This window comes from Trichosurus vulpecula, chromosome 2, assembly GCF_011100635.1.
Source record: "Trichosurus vulpecula isolate mTriVul1 chromosome 2, mTriVul1.pri, whole genome shotgun sequence".
NCBI lineage: Eukaryota > Metazoa > Chordata > Mammalia > Diprotodontia > Phalangeridae > Trichosurus > Trichosurus vulpecula.
The window spans coordinates 13798021-13823508 of NC_050574.1; the positions used below are offsets into that span (position 1 = coordinate 13798021).

The window sequence follows — 25488 nt, forward strand, 5'->3', positions numbered from 1 at the left end:
ACAGCTCTGGTCATTGGCCTGCAAGCTTTCAGTGCCTTTCAAAGTGGTGCAATCACTGTTCTACTGGTCTGAGTTCTGCAAGTTACTGACACATATTTGGGTCTACTGGTTTTTTTTTTCTGGTTAGGAGTTTCCATAGACTGCTGCTTGCTTCAGACACTATTAGCCCATTGGAAGGCTTTGTAGGTTCAAAGCAATTAAGCCACTGGCTCCCCTTTGATCTGTGATACTGTACTCTGCTCCTGGGATCAGAGCCAAACACCTATTGTTTGCCTCCCAGAACATAGATAGGGCCCAGTGCTTACAACCACACCACTCTACTCTGGGTCCATGACCCAGAAATGGATGGGTGACCGCTGCCAGATGGCACCAGTTATTGCAACCAGTGCTTGCTCAGGGATACCCTGGGATCTCTTTTTGTCCCTTTGTTTCCTGTTCTTGCTCCCTGACTCAGTTGTCCTTTCATTCCTGGGCACTGTAATGCTCCCTGGCACCAATTCACTGTGATTTCCCCTTGGCTTTTCCAATCAGAATTTAGTGTGGTGCTTTCTTTACATCTTTGTGTGGGAGGTGAGGTAGGATAAAAATTCTTCCTCTCACTCCATCATCTTGACTCTGCTTCTCAATGACCTTTTCTCAATTCTCTTATTCTGTGACCTTATACTCCATAACCTTACTATAGTAATATATGCTGTGCTCCCCACAATTCTCCCAAGCACCCTCTTCTCTCTCAGCTCTCTCCTTTGATGATCTCATCTAATCATAATTTCAAGTACCATTGTGTCTTTCAAATCTGCATACCCAACATTAATCTCTCTCTTGAATTTCAGTCTCATAGCATCAGTTACATGCTAGACATCTCTTTGATGTCTCATTGATATTCCAACCTCAGCAGAATTCATTATAATTCACTGCCATAAAGTAATTCCTCTTCTCATTCTCTTTATTTCTGTTAAGTAAACTGCCCTTCTCCTATTATCCTACATATTTGGAGTCTTTTCCTTCCCCTGGAGTCTCTTTCCTCTCCTTTACTCCTAATATCCAGTCAGTTTGTTGGTCCTATGGATTCTACCTCCAAATCATCTCTCAAATCCATCAATTTCTCAACACTCACATGGCCATAATTGTAGCCCTCACAACCTCTCCTCTGGACTGTTGTTTAGCTTCCTAATTGTTCTCTCCACCTCCTGTATTCTCTCATTTTCTTTAAGTTCCAACTAAAATCCTATCTTCTACAGGAAGCCTTTACCAACCCTTGTTAACCTAGTGCATTCCCTCTGTTGATTGTCTCCAATTTTTCCAGTCTGCAGCTTGTTTGTATGCATTTGTTTGCTTGCTATCTCCCCCATTAGACTGTGAGCTTCTTGAGGGCAGACTTATCTTTTGTCTTTCTTTGTATCCCCAGTACTCAGCACAGTGCTGGGCACATAGTGAGCACTTAATAAATGCTCATTGACTTATTGATTAAAAATTCCTTTGCAGTGATGCCAAAATAATTTTCGCAAACCACAGACTTGACTGTATCATTACCCTGCCCCCAAACATTTATTACCTCCTCATTGCTTAGAGCAAAAAATACCGACTTTACTACTTATAATCAAAGCTTTTGACAAATATGCTGCAACTTAACTTTTCGCCAGTTTTTCAAATAAGCAGCCAGGTGCTAGAGTGGATGTATTTCTGGACTTAGAATAAAAAAGGCCAGAATTTCAATTCTGTCCTTTATTGCTTACATACTCATTATGCGACTGTGAGCAAGTCACTTAACCTGTCTCAGCCTCAGTTTCTTCATCTATAAAATGGGATAATGATAGTATCTTCCTCAAAGGGTTGTGAATATTAAATGAGATACCATGTGAAAATGCTTTGCATATGTTGAAGTAGTATACAAATGTTAACTATGTTTATTATTATACTCTGTTCACATGTACTCCTGCTTCATAAATTCTATATTGCAGCCACAAGTAATTTATTGAGTTTCCCCCTCCCACACAGGCCATTCATTACTCTATGATGTACTTTTTCTTTGTCTTAATCTTTCCAAATCCTTGTCTTTTTCCAAAGCTTAGGTCAAAATCCACCACCACCACCACCACCTTCATCATCTAAAACAACTAACATTTTATAACACTTACTCTGAGTCAGACACTGTACTAATCACTTTACATGTGTTTTTTATTTGATCTTCAAAACAACTCTGAGAGGTAGGTGCTATTATTATCTTTACTTTACAGATGAGGCAACAGAGGCAAGCACAGGGTTAAGTGATTTGTTCATAGTCACACAGCAATCTTTCCCCAAAACTGCCATTGTTTGTACCCTCTCCTTATTCAAATCACCTTGCAAAAACTTCAACCCCTTACTCCTAATAAAATGTAAACTTCTAGTATATCAGAGCTGTCCAACCTTAGGCTATCTTAGGTCTGCATTAAAATAAAATAATTATTCGAGGGCTGCACCCAGAATAAAAAATACAGTACACTAATAGAAAGTAGAGGAACATGTGTCATCAATAGGACAGGTGAAGGCATGAAGCACGAAAGCAAACACAAAACAACAAAGTGACAACACAACAATATAACGGTAGGTGCATACTGACTAGTCTGCATCGTACAGATGGAATACATCCCACAGATGAACTGAAAATTCTGTGCGATATGTTCCATCTGTAATACTGCTTAAAAATACCAAAGAAAATTAACATCAATGAGATTATTTATTAGTGATGGAATTTAAAAATTTAATACACATTCATGCAAATTATTATCTTATTTTTTCTCTCGTGAAAATTAAAACCCACAGGTGGGCCGCATAAAATCTCACTGTGGGCTGCATGTGGCCCGCGGGCCATATTTTGGACAGCCCTGAAGTATATGGTTATTCTTACGGATAAGATGAACATATATGGATCAGCTGGGTACAGAACTTGTTGGATAGGTGAACTCCAATAATGATGGTTCATAGTTCAGCATCAACACGATGAGAGGTTTCCAGTGGAGTGCCCCAGGGATCTGTGCTTGGCCCTGTGCCACTTAACATTCTTATCTTTAAAGGCATAGATAACATGTTCATTAAATTTGCATATGATGTGGGAAGGATAGCTAACACACTGGGTGATTGAATCAGGAACCTAAAGGAGGTCGACAGGTTCGAGCATTGTGCTGAATCTAATGAGATGAAGTTCAACAGGGATAAATGTAGTCTTGCACAGGTACAAAATATCATCTTCACAATGATAAGATGGGGAGTAGACCACAATAGACAGCAGTTGTTTTGAAAAGAATTTAGGAGTCTTACTGGACTGCAAGTTCTATCTGAATCAGGAGCGTGATAATGGAAGAAGGGAAGGGAATAAGCGTTTATATAGTGCCGACTATGTTCCAGGAACTGCGCAAGGAACTGTTTATAAATATTATCTCATTTGATCTCATAACAACCCTGAGGAATAGATGCCATAACTATCCTTAGTTTATAGCTGAGGAAACTGATTTCCCCAGGGTCACGCAGCAAGTAAATATCTGGGTCTGTATTTTAACTTGGGTCTTCCTGAATCCAGGCCCAATATTCTATCCACTGCGCTACTAGCTGCCTTATAATGCAATAGGAGGAAGATCACTTCCAGGACTGAAGGGGTGATAATCTCGTTGTATTTTTTCATTTTCAGACTTCACCTGGAGTACTGTGTTCAGTTCTGAGCACCATGGTTTAAAAACATTGATAAATTGGACATGACTAGAGCAGGGCAAATAGGATGGTGAAGGCCCTTAAGTTCATCACTTATAAGTCTGTGTAGTGTAGTCCATCCTTCCGTTGTATCCGTATGACTTCCTGGGCCTAGCACAGCGTATCAAATATGGTAGACAAAATACATATTTTTGAAATAAATTAGCCAATAAAAGAAATTGGATCTGCCATCAACTTACCCGTGCGTCTGGGGTGACATCAGGCTGCCCCTTCGTGGAAACATTGGTCTGGTTAGACCGGCCTGTGCTGTTCACCATGGCAACAATGGCGATGCTCAGACTCAAATTTTGTGAGGTAGTTACGGACAGACAGAAGTGTATGACGACGGCCAGGCCGTACCTTACTGACCAGAACCCTGGAGCTGGAGGATAAATAGACAGTCATTACGCTGATACTCTCTCGGGATCAAAATACGTTAGTAAGGTCTGCACAGGGCCATTGTCTTTCTGCTTTACTTAGACGAACAGAATAGTGTGAAAGGAAGGAAAGATGGCACTGGTTGGCAGGTCAAGCATCAGACTGAAATAGATCCTAGTGCAGTATCCTCACCACTCGACCAACCAGACCATGCCAGTTCTTCCTCTGTACTTTTTTCACCCCGTAACTACGTATCTCGTCCCTTTTCATTCTCTTTTCTTCCCAGACTACTATGTTTTCTTTCTTCACTCCTTTCCCAGAGACATTCTACCTGCTCTAGAGCAGACGTACATTATATATACATATTATAAAGAAAGAGCGACCACAATTACATAGATTATGATCAGGAAGCGAATTTGAATCTGGAAATAAAATATATATCATGCACCTTCTCCTGATACTCAAAGAATTCTTTTCTTGGTTGCCAGTCCTAGAAATGTTAAGAATTTTCTCCTTTATACACTTATTATTATACTTCAAGGACATGGGGCACCCTACCTCAACTCATAGGGAGTAAATCTCTTAGGGGATGGTTACTCCAATTTTAAAGTACACCATGTATGCTGTGAGTCCACAACCCTAAAATTACAGTTTATGACCCTTACCAACGTGTGCTTTATTAATAGTTGGAGCACACAATTCACTCAAAACAAGAGGTATTTGGTGGAATGGCATGGCATGATAAGAGAAGTAACCACAAAACATTCACCCATAAATATTAGGTATCATCTCCCTAAAGTAAACACAAGAAAAATAGAGGGCAAATAGAGATAAAATACATGGAGAGGCACACACATAGGATACACAATTGGTTAGAGTGCATGCATGGAGGAATGTGCATATGAGAAACATATGTGGCCAAAGAACATCTGTGACCAGGGCACACACTTAGAAGGGCAACTCATACATACAGTGCTACAGAGCTACTAATGTCTTTTCACAAGAGTGCTGCTCCTATTTACACTGTTCTAATAATTTTCATCCTTTTAGTCTCTGCTAGACACAGAACAGTATTTTTGTAGTCTCCAAAAGATGCTGCTGCTCACTCTCTACCTACAGGACGTTGTTTTTGCTAAACATTGCTCTACTCAGCACTATTTCATTATTGGATTCTGGCTGCTCTCTGTTGGACATTTAAATCCTTGGCTAGGATGCTGCCTTTATTTTAATTCAGATATTGTAGAAAAGGAAGGAAATGCCTTACTCTGGGACCATCAAAAACTTCCTTTGTTTTGTCTCTCAGAGTCCATATTCTGAGACTTCCCATTTCTCAAGTAGGAAGTGCTCAAAACCAAGCACAAATCCCTTTAGGCCAAAGGACAAGATTATCTCAGCTATCTAATGCCCTTAGGTTTCTTCTTTTCTTTAGGAGACTCTTCATGAGAAGTGATCATCTAAGTTATTCTAGAAAATTTCAAATGAGAAAGAATCCACTTTCTCCTTGATCAGGGATAAACATAGGATTACTGCAAATGTGTAGCATCATAAATTTAGAGGTGGAAGAGACCTTAAGAGGCCCTCAAGCTTAAGACCCTCATTTTATATGAGAAAATGATGATTGGAGAGTTAAAATGGATTGTGCAGTGTTATACAATTATTAAATGCCTCAGGTGTGATGTGAACTTAGATCTTTCTAACTCTAAATTCAAGGTCCTATGAACTACATGATGTTGCCCATTTCCTGTAATTCTTTGCCCTCCTCTAAATTTATTCTCTCCCTTCATGTAACATGATAAACTTGCTTGAAAAATTTTAGTACCTGAGAAAGGCACTTGAATTTAGAGCGTACACAGAACAGTGAGACTTATTTACTCATACTATAAGAACAAGGTGGAAAAGGAAAGTCCAACATTGCATAACCTAGAAAAGGCGATTTTGAACACAAAGAAAAGAGCAAATTCCAAGAGAGATAAACTGAAACAATAATACTAGCTCACGTTTATATATCGCTTTTGAGTTTACCCAGCGCTATCTTTGCATTAACCTCGTGAAGTAGGTAGGACAACAGTATTTGCCCATGATCACACAGCCAGTAAGTGGTGCACCTGGACCTTTAACCCCAGTCTTTTGATGCCAAGTACAGTTCTGTTTCCGTGTTACCCTATTGGCTCACAATAAACAGAGCATTAATCACATAGCCTTAGAGATCAAGTGGAATAATCCCTCTGCCAAGAAACCCCTCATGTCTCCAATTGGATTATCCTAGTTCAAATGACTTTAAATGAGAGGACACTTCTAAGAATCACTATTCTTCAGTTTGCTAGATCTAATTGTAAGGAAGTTTTCATTACATTGAACCCGAATTCATCCTCTGCAATTTCTAACTGGGTTTCTAATTCTATTCTCTAGAACAAAATAGAACATATCTAATTCTTTCAAATAACATGGTGGCATCTATCACACACCCAAAATACATGTTTTCTTATTCAGCATGAATACCATTGTTACTTCAACTGAAATCCATATGGAGTGATTCCTAGCCCTTTTATCATACTGGTTGCCCTCCTTTTCATGATACCCATAGCTAAATTCAACACTCCAGATTTGACTAGAACAAAGTAAATCAGGACTATTACCTTCCTAATCCCAGACACTAGGACTCTCTTAATTCAGGCTTTTTCCAATTTTTTTTTGGTGGAGAGGCTGCTTATCACACTGTGTATTCATCTTGAGTTTGCAGGCTACTAAAACCTCTGGCTCTTCTTGGAGATGAATTGTTGTCTAGTTATGCCTCTCTTATCTTCAGCATCTAACACTGAATTTTTGAACTCATACATAGGACTTTACACTTATCCTTTTTATTAATCAATATGAAACATTTAATAAATTCTTACTGTGTGCCAGCCACTGTGCGAAGAACTGATGTTACAAAGAAAGTTAAAAACACTCTCTGCCCTCAAGGAGCTAACATTAGAATGGGAAAAATAACATGTAAACAACTCGGTATGTACAAGATATATAATATATATGAGTTACATGATGATGCCTTCACCTCTCTGATCATTTCCCATATGTGCTTTCTCTTCTCTGTCTATAGATACACATATTACATGTACATATATGTATGTATATTTGCATATTATATATATATACATATATATGAATATCAAAAAAGGAATAGAGATGATAAATGGGGGGATACTAGGATCAAGTAAGATTTTTTTAAAAAGATTAAGAGACATGAGTGTGTTTGCAGGCATCAGGGAAGGAGCCAGTAGATAGGGAGAGATTGAAGATTGGTGAGAGTGAGTAGTGGGGATGATATAGGAGATAATATGTTAGAGACAGCAGAAAGTTATGCTACCAAGCGTGCATGTTGAGGAGTGTCCTTTGCAGGACTCTCTTTATGTAAGACAGGGGTGGAGAATAAAATAGTGGTAGAAGGTGTCTTAGTGATGAGATGAGGATAAAGGGAGAAAATAAAACTATTGGTTGGTAAATAACCTCAATTGGAGGGAGGGGGTTAAGTATGAGGGAAGGATATCAGCAGAGAAAGTAGGGGTTAGTGGCGCTACGGGCAGCTTGAGGAGAACAGAAATTGTTTTCAAGAACTGCTGTGGTGAGTGGAACAATGAATTAATTAGGGACTGTTAAGATTGTCTTGCTGTAGTGAGGGCCCATTTGAGACTGTGTAACATAAATTTGTGGTGGATTCAGCCAGCATGATTCAATTATTTTCTCTAGCTCTATTCAGAACCATGTGTATAAGTGCAAAGGAAGTAGATGGTATAATTAATCCAGGGTTGGGGTTTTATTTGGCATGATTGGTGAAAGGACAAGGACTTCAAGAGTAGAGGATGTTGAAGAGTTGAAATGGTTCCCCAAGGGGTTAAGGTTAGGAAGGGACAAGTACATGGGTGATGGCTTGGGGAAAAACTGAGAGGTGGAACTTTGGAGGTTATGGTGAGTATGAAGAGTAGGTTAGGGGTCACAAGACATAAGTAAAATGGAATTATGGCTTATAATCAGATAAAAGAATTTCAAATTTTATGAACACAAAAGTTGAACATTTGTAGGTATTAGCAAGATCAATGGTATGACCATTTTTGTGTGTAGCTGAGTTGTAGAGGAAAAGGTCATGGAACCTGAGGAGATTGATGAATTGGGAAGTTAAGATAATTGAAGGAACATCAGTATATATGTTGATGTCCTTTAATATGAGGGAAGAGTTTGGGCCAGCATTAGAGAAATTTCTGGAAGCCACTGAAACTGGGAATTATATGGCTTGGTCTTTTACACAGATGGCTGCTTGAAGTTCAGCTCTGGAGAAGACCCTGGGAAAGGGCAGATAATAGAACTGGAAGGCTTATTAGATTTACCCCAGTATTCTATCCTGTCAAGATTTTTTACATCCTTATTCTGTCATTCCTCTGACTCAACTGTGTTGTTTTCAAGTTTTAAAAGCATGTCACTGCTAATGTCATTAATAAAAATGTTAAATAATGTGGGAAAAAAATATAGATACTGAGAAAATCCATTAGAGATCACCCTCCAAGTTTAAATAAACTCATTAGTGATTACTCTTTGAGTCCAATCATTACTATTCTAAAGTGATCTAACTCTAATATTATTCAACCCACACCTCTCCATTTTGTCCACCATGATAGGATAAGATAGTCCTTTTTATAATCTTTTTCTGAAATTTAAGTAAAGTGTCTAGAATACTACTCTAGTCTAAGAGTCTTGGATCCCGATTAAAAAAAATTTAAGTGTATTTAGTTTGGCATGATCTGTTCTTAAGGAAGCCATGGAAATTCTTAGTGATCACTCTTTCTTTTACTAACCACCCCCTTAATAAAGCATTCTTGAATTTTTCCAAGAATAAATGTAAAGCTCACTGGTCTATGTTATTCAGATGTTTCTCTTCCATTTCTTCGGAAATTGGAAAATTTGTCCTTTTGTCTTATAGCACTGGATCTATTCTACCATATCCCTTATGGCATGTCATATAAGGACTGCCTGAAGGAAATGGTTATATTTACCTTAGAGAAGAAAGAATTAAGAGAGGCATAATAGCTATATTTGAAGAATCATCATACAGAAGAGAGACAAGAGTTGTGTTTCAGTAGACAGAATAGAAAAAAAAATGGATAGATGTTTCATCCATGGGTAACTTTAAGGAAAACTGTCCTAACAAATAGAACTGTCCAAAAGTGAAGCCAGTTATATGGGGCTGTAGTATTCTAACCGTATACTTTCCAACAGATACTAGGTGTCCACTTATTGAGGCTGGTGTAGAAAGCATTATTTGGCAAGTTTGGGTTGAACTAGATATACCCTGAATTTCCCTCCCAACCCTTAGCTTCAGTGATGAGTAGAGGTTTAGGATATATGCAATACCACAACATCAAATACACAATAAGTGCATGAGGGATCCAAATAAAATTTTATAGGAGGCTTGCAAGGAAAGGGTCATGGTCAACTATGGAGACAACGGAAATTTGCCTGAACAAGTAGCTACTGAGTTGGACTTTAAAGAATGGAAAAGAATTCAATAAGCAAAGAGTTGAGGCATTGTGGTTATTTGTTTAAACACAAGAAAAGTCTCAGAGGTAGAAAAAGGGTGGGCTGTGTGTTATGTAATGTCAGTAGTCTATTTTTGTATAAAGCATAAGCTAGGTAGAAATATACTCTGGCACCACAAAATTGAGAGGCTTGGATACCAAGACTGAATTTTAATTGGTAGACAGTGTGTTTATCCTTTGTTCTTGAAGAGGACCGTGTCATCAGGAAAATGATGACATGACTTGTAGTTGATTTTGATTTGAGTGAGGGAGGGCTGTGCAAGGTCACTAGCCTCACTGTCTCCTCCAGAGCCATCTGGTTCTAGTGGCCAGATATTAACCAGGAAGGTTGGAGATGGCCCAGTATGCATTGCAAGATCCTGGCCCTTTCTGACTGAGGTCTTTTCAGGTTCTCACTGTGAGGGATGTAATGCCCCAATTCAGTGAATAGACCTCTTTAAGAAGTTAATCAAGGGATGACCCCTTTAATCCAAACTAAAAAAAAAAAATCAAACTGGGAGGGGAAGGCCAAAAGAGAACCAGTTATTATTTGGTATTTACATTCACTCTGTGCTAGGAGGGCAGGGACTTATTGTCCAATCTTTGAGCTCCAGAGTGAATTGGGTTTAAGGCCTGGTTTTTGAGAAAGAAATCTAGCCAATAAAGGAGGCAGCCTTCAGTCATTAAAATGGAGCATGGGGAAAATGGAAGGTCTTCAAACAGAGGAGGAAGATGACCAGATTTCTCCATATGGAAAATTATTCTGATGATGCTCTGTAAGACAAATCATGGGAGAAAAAGTCTAGAAGTCAAAAGGTCTATTAAGAGGCAGCTACAATTAGTCCAGGCAGACAGTAATGAGGTCCCAAACTAAGGTGGTGGCTGTGAGAAAGAGATAAAGGAACAGACTTGGGATCAGAATCAAGAGGATCAATGTTACTACAATATAAGGAAAAAAGTCAAAGATAACAACAGTGGGGAAGAGTGAATGGTGATGTCCTTATCAGAAACAGCAAAGTAAGAGAAATGGATTTGTTTTGGGGAGATGATCATACTAGTTTTGGACAGGTTGAGGTTGAAGTGCCAGCAGGGCATTCAGGTGGAGAAAGCCTTCTGGGCACATGGAGATAAGCATATGGAGCTCAGGAGAAGAGTCAATGATAAAGATAGATTTTGTGAGTCATCTCAAGAGAAATGATAATTGAAATCATTGGAGTGAATGAGTTTGGAACGGGATAGTGAATAGGATAGAAAGAAGATAGAGAAAAGGATCTTGGGTAAAATATAAATTAAGGGATTTAAAAGATGTATATGAGACAGAAAGAGAATTAGTTGGGAATTGAACCAGAAGAGTGTGATTTCTCAGAAACCAAGGGACAGGTTTCCAGAAAGAAGGGTGGGTCAATGCTTCTAAAGGCTACAAAAATGTCAAGGAGGATGATGACAGAAAGAAAATCATAAATGAAACTCAAGAGAAAAGAGAAGCTCTTTCGGAGAAGGAGATTTTATCATTTTTGTCTTTGTATCTCTAGCACTCAAGCAATGGGTGATACTTAACAAATGCTTGTTGAATGAGTGAATGAAATGGTATCTCAGAAGCCAGATTGCAGGGGGCTTGAGGAAGCAATATGTGGTCAGAAAGTGGCAGTATCATATGCATACATTTTTCAAGAAGTTTATGCATGAAGGGGAGGCATAAAATCCTAGAGAGGGTGAATTATGATTTGTACAGTTTTTTTTTCAATCTCGTTCAGGGTCTAACTTAGTGTTACTCATATACTAACCAGGTTAAGAAAGGCTTCATGAGTTAAACTGAGAACTGCGTATGTGTCTACTGTGTCTGTGACATCTCTGGGCTAATAAGCACACATTCCTTAAAATGACTTTTGGAAATGTTCCACCCAAACTCTATTGTCTCATCTTTGAACAAACTCTTTGAAGGAAGAAACAGTTTTACGTTTGTCTATGTATGTGTACATATACATATATATACACACATACACACATATACATATATGTATACATATATGTATATACATACACACATTTATACATATATGTATATATTATATGTACATATATACATATGTGTATATATTATATATACATATATGTATATAATATATACATATATGTATATTGTATATACATATATGTGTATATTATATATACATATATACATATATGTATATTGTATATACATATATACATATATGTATATTGTATATACATCTATGTGTGTATTGTATATACATATATACATCTATGTGTGTATTGTATATACATATATACATCTATGTGTGTATTGTATATACATATATACATCTATGTGTGTATTGTATATACATATATACATCTATGTGTGTATTGTATATACATATATACATCTATGTGTGTATTGTATATACATATATACATCTATGTGTGTATTGTATATACATATATACATCTATGTGTGTATTGTATATACATATATATACATCTATGTGTATATTGTATATACATATATACATCTATGTGTATATTGTATATACATATATACATATATGTGTATATATATATATGTAGAGAGAGAGAGAGAAACCATGTGCTGGAGGAGAGATAATTATGACAACACTGAGGGATCATTAAGAACGTGGGGGAAATATTAAAGATATAGAAAAAAAATCTTAGTCCTTATAGAAACTTTTTTATAAAAAAGGATACTGAGAAATCATTGACAGCTACATATTTGCTTCCACTCATCTACAGAATCCTTATGAGTCATCTGAACATTAAATAAAGACATTTTCAATGAGGGTGTTAGTAGGAAACAAACAAGCTTCTGAAAGTACTATTCAGTAATGCATTACATCTTTACTTCAAAATTGACTAAAAGATGTAGAGATATAGAATCTCATTGTACTCATTGTTTGCTGGTTATGAAAAGAAAATTGATTCAGTGGAGCAAAGCCTCACCTTAATGGTTCTCTTCCAAAATGATGTCTGTCATCCACACATCTCAAAACATATTTGAGATTCTTCAAAAGGCATAATAATATATAACCCCAATTAAGGACCCTTTAATAATGAACATCAGGTGAGGCACCAAATGGATAGCTGTATACTCAGAAATGGTGTTTGCCACTGTAATGAAGGAGATCCAGGACAGAGTAAGTTGACAAGGGCTTCTCTAGGGAGGCTTTTGAAGTCCTCCAGATGTTCCTGTTGGTGAATGAAGTTGTTATGATTGCATCAAACAGCAGAACATTTGCAGAGCCTCCTGGAAGAGATCTGACCATGCATACAGGAAATACCAAACAGGAATATCTGTTGTCAACATTATGACATGTATTTGTGTGGAAAATCTACGGATCTTGCTCATCAGTATGGATTATAGGAAGAGAAGATGGGCTGGTTACAGGATGAGGAAAGAGAGTAGAATAGCTCAAGTGTTCCTTTGGCAACTTTACAATGTTAAGTGAATTTGAGGAAGGTCTCCAGAATGCTGGGTGGCCCTCTTGTGGTGAATTTATGGAAGTACATTGGAAAGAAAACACAAGTTGGATCGCCATGGTTATGATACTAGGGGGAGCTTCCAAACTGGAGAGTTCTTATGTCCTTTTGAGTATTTATTATTTTGAGAATTCTTGGGGTTTAGCATAGTGCCTGTCCAATAACAGGCTCTCAATAAGTGCTTTTTGACTGGTTGTTTTATTGATAGTGTCAAATAATTATCATTTGATTACTGGACCTAATGTTTTTGGTGCTGTTCCGGGCCAACATGATTTTTTTTTAAATCCCAGAAGACTTTCATTAACTATTCCTAACTTCACTCTCTGAACATTTCGAGAAGATTCTTTCTGGTTGTTTTATACTTATGTTAAACTCCTCCTTGGTTGATAAGGTTTTTTAAAAATAAGTTAATATATTTATTTTTAGTTTTCAACAATCACTTCCATAAGTGTTAAATTTTCTTCTCCTCATTCCTTCCCTTCTCTGCTCCCCAAGATGGCTTGCAATCTGATATACACTTTACATATATTTTGATAAGGTTTTTAAAAGATCATTTTAATGGTAGAAAATGTTTTGGGACTTTGACACCAAGGGATAGGAGCTTAGTTTCTTTTGTCTAAGGGTTATCATTAGGGAAAAGTTTCTCCATTTAGAACAAATTTGCATTTGTACACATGCTTCTTTATAGTTTAAGAAAATTTGTCATGCCACAGCTCCATTATGATTGTCTCATTGTGTGTGTGTGTGTGTGTGTGTGTGTGTGTGTGTGTGTGGATCATGTGGTTGCTAAAGTCAGTCATGCAAGTCTTATGAATAAGGCTGGTCAAGAAGAGAGGAGATTTATTATTTGTGGGGTAGTGTTTCTAGAGTAGATAGAGATATTTCCCTTTTAGTAATTTTGAAGCATATTTTACAGAATATTAGATCTATATAACATTCACAGAAAGCTGATTGAGATAGGAACATTTGGGATGGGGAATGGAGAGGGAGAGGGAAGGTAGTATACAAGTCGAAAGGCTTAATGCTTTCTGTTGAGAGGAAGATACACTCTGGGCTTTTGGAAAGTCAAAACATATGCACTGAATATCCTTGGTTCAAGCAACTTGGTGCCTTATGATAGCATCACCTGGTGACCAAATTATATAACATGTTTGCTGGTTAATTAATTAACTGGTTGCAGAAAGCAGAGGAATGAGCAAGTGTGGATTATTATTACAGGGCTACCAATTGAATAAATAATGCATCCCATCTGCCACATTTTTCTTTCTTTTTTTGCATTATAATAATTTCCTGATACACCCTGTTCTGTTTTATAATAAAAAAAGAAACTAATCAAAAGTGACCATCTAAACAATTCTCATACAACATTCAACATTTTGTCTCTAGAGCCCTCTGCTTTTCTACCAAGAAAAGGCAAGTATGCTTCATCAATTGATCATTTGTTCCTTGAGTTTGAGATTGATTATAACTCTTCACAAAACTCCTAAATATCGTTGAGGATCACAAAGAGATTTTGTTTATCTGAGATGTTTTGTAGGTTATATCTATCAGTAATAACTGCATTAGAAAGTAAAGCAAGTAAAATTTTAAAAATGTATTAATTTATTTAAATAACTAATAAACCCATTGTGTTAACATAAATAATTATTTTTATGAAAAATTAATTGTGTTTTCTAAAGCACATTTTTTTCCAACTTTCTTTATCATCTGATTAATAGAAGATAGCTGGATTCTCATATCTACTTGTGCTTCGAACCTGTTGTCATATGTTGTTTTGATTTAAGTACTTGGTTGAAGAAAATTTGGCCTAATACACACACAGGAGCAGTATTTTTAATCTTTTCAGGTAATTGTAGCTATTCTTCTTTAACACTATATCCAAACTCAACAAATGGTAGTTTCATAAAGATTAGTCGCAATGTGGAATTTGAAACCATATCAATAAACTTTTTGTACTCTGTTACATTAGAATCCATTCCTGATTCAGTTTTCTGAGGCCGAATAGAAAAAGTCTACTTCCTCTGTGATATGAATTCTTCAAATAGTTAAAGAGAGCTGTCATGTCCCTTGAGTATTCTTTTTTTAAGGTAAGCCTCACTAGGTCTTTTAATCTATCCTTATATGATATGGCCTCAAGGCCTTTCGCTATCTTCAGGGCCATCCCCTGGATCAAATTGCCTAGAGTCCTGACAGGTTAAGGGTCACAGAAGTAGCAAATGTCACAGCATGGCCTTGGACCTAGGACTTTCTGACTCGAGGCCATATATCTATGCACTGTGCTAGACTATCTCTCATTCAGGCAATAATGATTTAATGATAATAGCTAACATTTATATCATCAGGATAGCTTGCAAGGTTTGCAAAATTATTTATGTATAGTGTCTCATTTGATCTCCACAACAACCCTGTGAAGTAGGTACTATTATTACCCCATTTGACAGGTGAGGAAACAGGGGGAGGAAATAGGCCACTGAGGTCCTTTCCAGCTCTCAAAATTTGTGATTCTGAACTCTTCTTAAGCCTACTCTTTATTCTCCCCATAATATCTAGTCAGCTAAGTGGCATAAAGGATAGAGTGCCAGGCCTGAAGTCAAGAAGACTCATCTTCCTGAGTTCAAATCTGATCTCAGATACTTACTAGCTGTGTGACCCTGGGCAAGTCACTTCACCCTGTTTTCCTCAGTTTCTTCATCTGTAAAATGAGCTGGAGAAAGGAATGGCCAACCACTCTAGTATCTTTGCCAAGAAAACCCCAAATGGGGTCATGAAGAGCTAGACACAATTGAAAAATGAATGAATTGAATATCTAGTTCCTCCATTGCTCTCTGTTCTGCCTGTCCATCATTCATGTTTTGGTCTTACTTTCCCTCCTTTACTGTCATGGCCCCGTGATTGATGTGTTTAAATGTATATTATCAGGTAGTCATGGAGCTCTTGCCCCCTAGTCTTATCATCAGTCATGTCACATTTTGACAAACAACAACTATGGAGTACCCTCATCACTTGCTTACTCCAGCCCATGCTGCTGAAAGAAGTCATAAAATCATGCTAGCTAGGTCCACTACATATTTATGTTAACCTAATTCCATCTGAGCCTTTACCTGTACACAGTCGTTCTTTGATTGTTGGAGGAGCAAGCATACTCTGCAAAGTGAGTGTTAAGTCTCCTATATTCCACAGAGCCCTCCCTTTTAGTAAAAGACCTTATCTCTTACTTAAAGAATCAAAGATGTATGTCATGAACTCCCTTTATTCCTTTACTTTTTAATTTTTCTACAACATCTTCAATTCTCCACTCTTATTTCAGTTATATAGAAAGAGGAAGTCTTATTTCAGAACAAGTTCTACCCCTCTATACACATGATCCTATCTACTTGCAGCTCCTGCAGGAATTTGTCCCTTTATTCATTCCCTCCCTCTTTATCACACTTTCATTCTCTTATTGGGTATTAGCTCTTGCCCCCACTGCCTATAAATAGCCTTGGTGTCCCATTCCTTTACTTGGTCTTGTCATCCCCTCAAGATATAATCCTATATAGATAGATAGATAGATATGGATATATATACATATATAGTCAAACTTCGAGAAAAAGTTGTCTACACTCACTGCCTTCATTTATCAGCCAACCCCTTACAACCTGGCTTCCACCTCTATCATATAACTGGAAGTTAGTACTTTTAGTCCTAAACCCAAAGGTCTATCAGTCATGAATCTACTTGAATTTGCTGAAGTTTTGGAAATTGTTGATCACTTCCTCCTTCTAAATAATCTCTTCTCTTGTCTTCTGTGATGCTACTCTTTCCTGGGTCTCCTCCTACCAGTTTGACCATTACTTCTCAATCTCCTTTGCTGGATTTATCTATTAATTCAACAAGCATTTATTAATCACCTACTATGTACAAGGAACTGTACTAAGTTCAAGGGATGCAACACCAAAAAAGTCATTGCTTACACTCTATTGGGTGGAAAAAATATGTAAATAATAAGCAAATATAAGCAAAAAAATTGTTGGGGGGGAGGAAGATATAAACAGCTGGAAGGATCACAAATGGCCTCACATGGGAGGTGGGATTTAGGCTGAATATTGAAGGATGTTAGGAATTCTAAGACATGAAGATGAGAAACAAGTATATTTTCTCATATGGAGAAATCTATATAAAGGCACTGAGGAATGTTATGCGTATTGAAAGTTTAATCCACCTGGAGCTATGATTATTGGAACTTGCTATTTAAGACCTTATGGGACTGTAACTGATATTATTCTGAATCTGGTTTCAGGTATGATCATCAAGGAATGCTGTTAAACCAATGATCACTGATGCCAGAAACCTTATTGGGCTGACATCCATGAACTGCAGGTGAAGTTCTCATGGGAAAGGTTAGGAGAATGACTTTTGGTATGGAATGAGGTACGATTCTGCTGACTCCATTTCTTCAGTATGACATTTCCTCTTGAATGGAAAATATCCCACTGGCTGACTTTAAGTCTGGCTCAATCCTGGGATTTACATCTAGATAGGATAACTTTTCCCTTTACTGTATACCTATGTCTCTCTTCTCCTTTTATGGCAAATTTCTATAATCATGTTAAATGACCAGTTTAAACACAATATTAGATCCTTTAGGTTAATACTGGAATGCATGTGAGTTACTATAGTGAGATGCAGGCATAAGATTTGAGCTATTTAGCCTAGAATTTTAGTCCTTTCTGAACAACTAAGTAAATAAGTATTTGGCATTGTCATCTGTCTGTTATTAGTTACACATATTCCTGTGTAAAATAAGATTCTTTAATTTCTCACAGTGGTATGGGGACAATTAGGGAGTGATGTAAAGATTTGTGAAAGCAGGATATAATTCTGTTATTTGGTGAGGTTAATAACACAACTGTCTCAGTTCTGTGTTAATGAAAAGAATGACAGCACAATTAGTTATCACAAACGAATAATGCTTTGTGGTCTATCTTCTAAATGCCTTAAGGATAGGTCCACTTTTGCTAGGAGTTATTAGTTTGAACATGGCTAGAAGTTCAAGATGTCTTATTATCAACAATTCATTTAATAAGCCCTGTTCTTAAATCATGTATTTATACATTCCATCCCAACATTTTTACAATTATTGTTAGCATCTTTTGAGAGAATTCATTGGAGTCTATCTTCTTATAAAAAGTATTCTGTTATTAATTCTTTAGCAGAATCTCATTTTCCTAATGGAGGAATGAAAAATGTTAAATATAAAAATTGGGTTCAGAGTTTTCTAATTTTTTAGTTTGTATTTGAGTTTCTTAGATATATCGACATGACAATTGGCTAACCTAAAAATGTAAATTCTCTGGTCTAAAAGGTTCTAAAAGGTTTGATTTTCTAATAATAGAGAAATAAGGTTTGAGCTAACTTCCACTATCTGACCTGGTTATTGGCAAAGTAAATTTAAAATTGTGTTAAGACCAATTTTTAGGGGATTGTTTTTGGCAGAGAAGGGGATCTCTACAAGAGATCTGAATCAGAGAAGCCCGTCAGCTGGAAACTGCTCTTAGACCACACCCAGACCAGAGGGCTGCATTAGATATTTCCAGAGAACCAAATAGCTATATGAGATGAGACTTCTATGAAATGGACAGTTTTTTTTACTATTTATTTTTCCCCTATGTACCTTTAATCTGTAAGGTTTGCTTATCAGAGGGGACTGTCCCCTTTGATCTTGTCAATGCATCCATCAATCTTTCTCCCTTTCCTCCTCACACTATTTACCATGATAAACCCCTGAATTAAGAACCCTTGATGAAATGTTTGTCCTATCAATTGATGATTTATTGAGGAGGCTGCATCTCTCAATAGAATCAAATGGAAGAATGAGAGAAATGATTATTTCTCTCATATCAATAACCAACTATTGAATTAGGACTAAGGGTTTCCATTTCTTATTTCCTCATTCAAAAACCAGTCCCTGTAGCCCCAGCTTCTGAAGGTCAGGGCTGATAATAAGATGAAATCTTGGGCAGACACACCCCACTAGGAGAACTCAGCTCTGATCAAAAGATAAAGAAACTCTAGTTTAGGTGAATTGGCAGATTCTGTCCCATTGTGTTTTAGTCATATAGGTCTGGGTGGAAGTGGATTCCCCCTTTTGTCTAGGGGTGGTATGGGTATAGATAAGTCTCTTTGACTAAGACTGAGTGAGTGATCACAGTCACATCCCCAGACCCTCATTAGAATAAGCCCACCTCTTACTATAATATTTATTCTCTCATTGCTTGTTAACCAGTCAGAGTTGATTTCTACCCTCAGAAACACCTATTCTTCCAAGGGAATATAAGGGTTGAGTGGATTCCGTGATGGGTCTTTGGTTTAAAAGAGACAGCTAAATGACCCTTTTATAAATTATCTGCTGGTCTTAATTAATAAAATGATTGTTAATTACCCAGAAACTGTCTCTTGAACTTTTTATGCCACAAAACTGTATCACCAAGGCAATATTCACAACAGTTGCTATTGTTATGAGTATGGCAGTGTGGTTCTGAATCACAAAATGTAACAGACTCTCCATGTAGAAGACAGAAGAAGCAAAACATTTACTCAGACACCAGAAAGCCCAATCCCCAGACCAGTAAGTCCAATCCATCCAAGCAGCAAAGAAGCTAATACACATTATCACAGCAGGGAGCCACTCCATTTCAAACCCTGCCCCCCAACTGCCCTGCCCTGCCAGGCCTTCCCACAAACACACTCACAAATCCTAGCTGACCCCTTGCCTCCATTCGCTCTCCCACTCAGTGCTAACTGCTCTGACTTCACTTCCTCTCAGCTCCACCCTTTCCTGTTCTACTCATTCAGCAAGCTCCTCTTACCTCACGTGACTTAGGCTTCCTGTGATGTAAGCAGGTCACGTGGGCCTATTAATGGATGGGGAAGGTCTTCAAATTTATATTACCATTACAAAAACCCGGGTCTTTCTGGCTTTGAGGCTGGATCTCAGTCAGCCAGCAAGCATTTATGAAGTGTCTACTACATGGCATGCACTTTATTAAGGGGAAAAAAAAGTCTCCTCCTGAGGAGCTCACAGTCTAAAGCCAGATACAACACTCAAGCCACTATTCACAGACAAGATATATCCAGAATAAATCAGTGCTAATTAACAGAGGGAAGTCTCTAATATTTAAGGGTATTGGGAAAGGCTTCTTGTATAAGTGAGATTTTATCTGAGACTCAAAAGAATCCAGGGAGGGCAAAAAATGGAGATGAGAAGACAGAGAATTCCGTGCATGAAGGATAGCCAGGAAAAATGCCTAGTCAGGAAGTGAGTATTTTGTGCAACAAATGGTAAGGAGACCACTGTCCCTGGATTCCAGTGTGTGTGTGTGTGTGTGTGTGTGTGTGTGTGTGTATGTATGTATGTATGGAGGTGAGGAGTAAGATATTAGAAGACAGGAGAGGTAGGAAAAGACAGGTTATGAAAGACTTTAAAAGTTAAATAGGATTTTATATTCATTCCTGTAGGTAATAGGGAGCCACTGGAGTTTATTGAATATGGAAGTGATATGGTAAGACTTGCCTTTAGAAAGGCCAGTCTGCAAGCTGAGTGTAGGATGCACTAGAGTAGAGAAAAAAATTGAAGCAAAAAATCAATGAACAGACTATTACAGTAGTCTAGATGTGAGGTGATAAAGGCTTGCACCAGGGTTGTGGCTGTGTCATAGGAGAGAAGGGGCCTTAAGATGTTATGAAAGTTGAATCAGTAGGACTTGGCAACATATTGAATATGAGGATTTAAACTTTGAGGTGCAAAGGATAATGCATAAGCTGTGAGCCTGGGTCGCTGGGAGGATAGTGGTGTCCTCCAGAGTAACAGGAAAGTTAGGAAGAGAGGCACAGTTGGGGGGTAAAGAAACTGAGTTAAATTGTGGACATGTTAAGTTTAAGATATCTATGGAATATCCAGTTCAAGATGTCTAATAGGCAGTTGCAGATGTGAGCCCAGAGATCAGGACAGAGTTCAGAGTTGGATAAGTAGATCTGAGAATCATTACTATTTTGATTATAATTGAATCCATAGGAAGTGATAAGATCACAAAGTAAAATAGAATGGATGGAGAAGAAGAGAAGAGGGCCCAAGTTACAGTTTTGGGAGACACCCACAGTTAGTTAGATCTAGATTTTAAGAGTCCTCTACATAGAGATAATAATTGAATCCATAGAACTGATGAGATCAGCAAGTGAGAGAGCAATAGAGATAAAAGATTTCCTGGAACAGACCCTTGTGTGATATCCATTTAGTGAGTGGGAAGTCATGTGTGAAATTTAACAAAAAAGTAAATGGAAGTACATTTCTCTGAGCAAGATAACATTTATTAATATGGTAGCATATCTATTAATAAAGGGGTCAGTGGCTTGCCTCCTTTTCTGCCAAAGACTCAGAACTGAAGATGAAACTCATTTTTATAATTGTAGAACAAAGCACAGCCAGCATCACAGTGGTGAGGGATCATGATTGATGACATTTTAAAAAGTGGACACAACTCCCATGTGAGATGAAGATCACCTTTCCATATATCTAAGGAATGCTTTTGTAAATTTTTGGGGTCTCAGGTGCATCCTGAGGTCATGATAAGGACCCAGGTATGTAAATTCATTGGTAACAGGGGGATTAGACAAGGCCACTTTAAATTACTATAGATGGGAAAGGATCAGTTATTCCAGCTTCTCAAGGATAACACACAAACTTTGCAGGAAATGCTGAGATGATGCTTTATGAGAGTGCTGAGATCAGAATTTTTCTTTAACTAACAGCTATCGTAGGAAAGCTTAAGCCTTTGGTATCAAACTTCATATAGAGACTGAACTTTTGCACACGTGAACTTCTTCACTCAGACAGAGAAGAGGTTTTAGAATATAGTTCCAGAATAAAATCACTTACAGAGTAAAATCAATATTAATTTTCACAGATATTGCATGGGGATCTAGGAAAGGAAATAGGAGTGGCCATAAAGGTAGGAGGAGAACCAAGAGAGAGCAGTTTTAGAAAATTCAGGGAGGAAAGAGTAAATAGAAGAAAGAGATAGTCAATATTATTAAATGCTCCTTCCCCTACTCATGGTTGTCCACCACAGTTCACTTCGGATCCCTTTTCTCTCTTCTATTTACATTCTCTCTCTTAGTGACCTCAAATTTCCCTTTTGATTCAAGTATTAGCTTCATACAAATGATTCCAAATGAATCTCACCTAGATATCTCCTTACCTTCAGATCTACATTGCCATGTGCTAGCTAGATATTTCCTCTTGGATGCCTCATAGGTATTCCAAATTCATCATAATCCTACTCCTCCTCCAAACATCTGTTGAGGGCATAGTTATCCTTCCATCGACTCATGTTCACGGTCTCAGAACCATCCTTCTCTTCCTTCTTTCTCAACCTGTACCTCCATAACATCTCTTATGTTTGTCTCTTCTCTACTCACCTTAGCTCTGGTGAAATAACATTCTTATTGCTTTTCCAATTTACAACTTCTTTTCTTTCTAATCTATCTTCCACATGGTACTAAAATCATCCACCTAAGGGACAGGTCTGATTATTTTACTGTCATATTTAGAAATCTGCAAACTTTTCATTATAACACAATCTGACTCCAAGTTATCTTTCCAAATGGATTTTCCATTTGTCTCTTTGCTCTTTATCTGTTTACCTCCAAGATATTCCCCTTACTGCCTCAACGAGTTCCTTCTTTTCTCTCCCCACCTTAACTCCTGCCTTCATACTAGGGAACTTCAACATACATAGTGATAGTCCATTCAAATATACTCACTTCCAAGTTCTCCAACCTACTCAACTCCTATAACCCACTCCTCCACTCTAGTTGAGTTACACACAGGGATAATCATATCCATGATTTGGCTGTCACAAGTGATCCTCTTCCATGTTCATAAACTTTATCTGATGATAGTCTTTATCATTCCATCTTCTCCATGTTTGAAAACCTCTAACAAAAACTTAAAAATCCTCTAACCCAGTTCTTTGCTTTTACCATGACCTCCTATCTCTCCACCCCTCAACACATTCCCACATTATTGCCTCTATGCTACCTGTACTCCTTTCCTTATCTCAAATCCTTAGCGAGCCAGTTCAGCTTTCCACTACCTTTTACTCTCTAATCCCTTGTCTCTGTCCAGTCATCAATCATACCTTACCAAACTCCAGTCGTTGGTTACTATCAACCTCCTTTCCTGCTTCTCACCTACTACTGAGTAGGGCTGAAGGAAATCACTAAATTGTGCTGACATGGTCCAGTACAAATTTATTCTATCTAATCCACAACTGGGCTCTCACTACAGCAAGGCACTTACACTATGTCTCCTCAGCCAATTTTCTAACCCACCACTAAAGTGATGGTTCCAAACTCTCTTCTCTCTTCAAACCTCTCATAACACCTTCTCTTCCCACCCTCTTGCCTGAGGTCCATGCCTCATATAAAACTGAGGCCATTTCCTAAGCTTTCTTTTTCTCCTTATTCTGTTTTCACGACAGTCAGACATCTTCCCCTACTTTTTCCTCTTTACACTTCTATCTTGGATGAAAAAGATGACCTTTCTATTTTTCAAGACTAACCCTTGCATGGACATATGATCACATACTCCCCTATATTTTCCAACCGATCAGTCCACTCTGATCTCCACTCAATTCCTTATTTTTCTGTATCTTCTGGTTACTTCTCTGCTGCCTACAAGTGTTTTCATGTCTCTGCCACCCTTAAAAAGCCATAGCTTGAACCTACTATCTCTGCTAGCTTTCATTCCATATCTCTCCTCTCTTTCTCCTTAAGAAAGTCATTTACCATTGGTGTCTCCATTTCCTCTTTTCTTTCTCTTTTCTAAACCTTCTGCATTCCAGCTTCTAACCTCATCACTGGTGGGGGGAGGGGAAGCACTTGGGTGAAGATGAGTGGAAGTCAACCCTGACCCTCTGTCTCAAGGAACTGGAGCCCTCAGAATTCCGGCATCTGGAGTAGAGTCATAGATATCCTTCACTAGGTTTATTTCTAAATAAATTTTGTTTCAGTAAAAATGATCCACTGTTCCTGAAACTGAGCATTCCATCCCTGGTCTTCATGCCTTTGGATTGGCTGTTACTTATGCCTAGATGTACTGCCCCCTCATCTGTACCTCTTAGAACTCTTAGCTTCTTTCAGAGCGACTCAGATGCTATCTTCCACATAAAGATTTCCTTTATCTCTGCCTCCCACCAGTTTTTAGTGTGTTCTCTATCCTCAAATTACATTGCACTTCTTTATCTGTTTACACCTTGTTATCTGCAGTAGAAGGCAAACTTTTTCAGGAAAGGAAACATTTCTTTTTTGTTGTTATTTCTCTATCACCAGGATTTCATAGATTTCCTGGCACAGAGAAAATATTCAGTAGATATTTGTTTAGTTGATGAGGAATACTTTGCTTCAAGCAGGCGTCCAATAAATTCAGTGAATTTAATTCGTGAGCTTTCAGTGTAGAAAGAGATTCTTTGCTACCCATCACTTTCATGGCTTTACCTTTCTTTTTCAGCTGCTTTTCATCAAGTTGAATGTCTTGTAGGTTAATATTCTCCCTGATCATGTTGTCATCTTCTGGGAGAGCCATTACGTTTTTTTCTTTTTCCAAGAATTGGTTTTTACCTACTGAAAGAAAACCACCATATATTACTAGTGTAATTACTGTATAGAGCTTTCTTGTGATTGCATCATTCATCCCTGGATCTGTCTATTAAGAATCCATATCAGTAGGCATCCTGACCTATTATATAAAACCTTGGTACAATTTATGGCATATTTTGGGTGACTCAAATTTACTATAAAAGAAATCAGAAGCAGTTAAGACCAAACAGTAAAGAGGAAGGCTATTCACTGAAGCAATTTTTCTCAAAAGAAAGAAAAAAAAGTAAAGTCAGTGGTTATTTTGGAAAGTCTTTTGCTTGTGGGAGAATTGAAATTCAGTATTGACATATACTCAAAGCAAAAGAATGCTGCATTGGGCTGTGCTTTGGTTTTTTTCTTAGCATGTCTCAGAAGATAAGATACCTGTAAGATACCAAAATGGATAGAATATGGCTAGCAGAACAGCGGCAGATGAGCATAGGGGAAGGGAATAAGCATTTTTTTTCTCCTGCGTGCTAGGCACTGTGCTAAACACATTACAAGTATTATCCCATTTGATCCTCACAACAACAGGTGTTATTATCTCTATATTGTAGTTGAAAAAACTGAGGCAAACAGAAGTTAAGTGACTTGCCCAGGGTCACATAGCTAGTAAGTGTCTAAGGCCTGACTTGAACTCAACCTCCCGACT

General features: G+C 37.7%; 1 protein-coding gene across 2 annotated transcripts in view; it reads right to left on the reverse strand.

Annotated features, from left to right (window-relative positions):
* LOC118836914 (sodium-dependent phosphate transport protein 3-like) overlaps window positions 1–25488 on the reverse strand; it is a 60480-nt gene that overhangs the window by 28557 nt on the left and 6435 nt on the right. Inside the window, exons 2-3 of one of the 2 annotated variants that reach the window (XM_036744017.1) lie at window positions 24696–24818; window positions 3924–4105 (exon numbers count right to left, since the gene is read on the reverse strand). In XM_036744017.1, the coding sequence (XP_036599912.1) occupies window positions 3924–4105; window positions 24696–24783 (270 nt within the window). In that variant the 5' untranslated portion in view covers window positions 24784–24818. Of the gene's footprint in view, window positions 1–3923; window positions 4106–24695; window positions 24822–25488 lie in introns of both variants that reach the window. The other variant, XM_036744016.1, reaches the window with a different exon arrangement.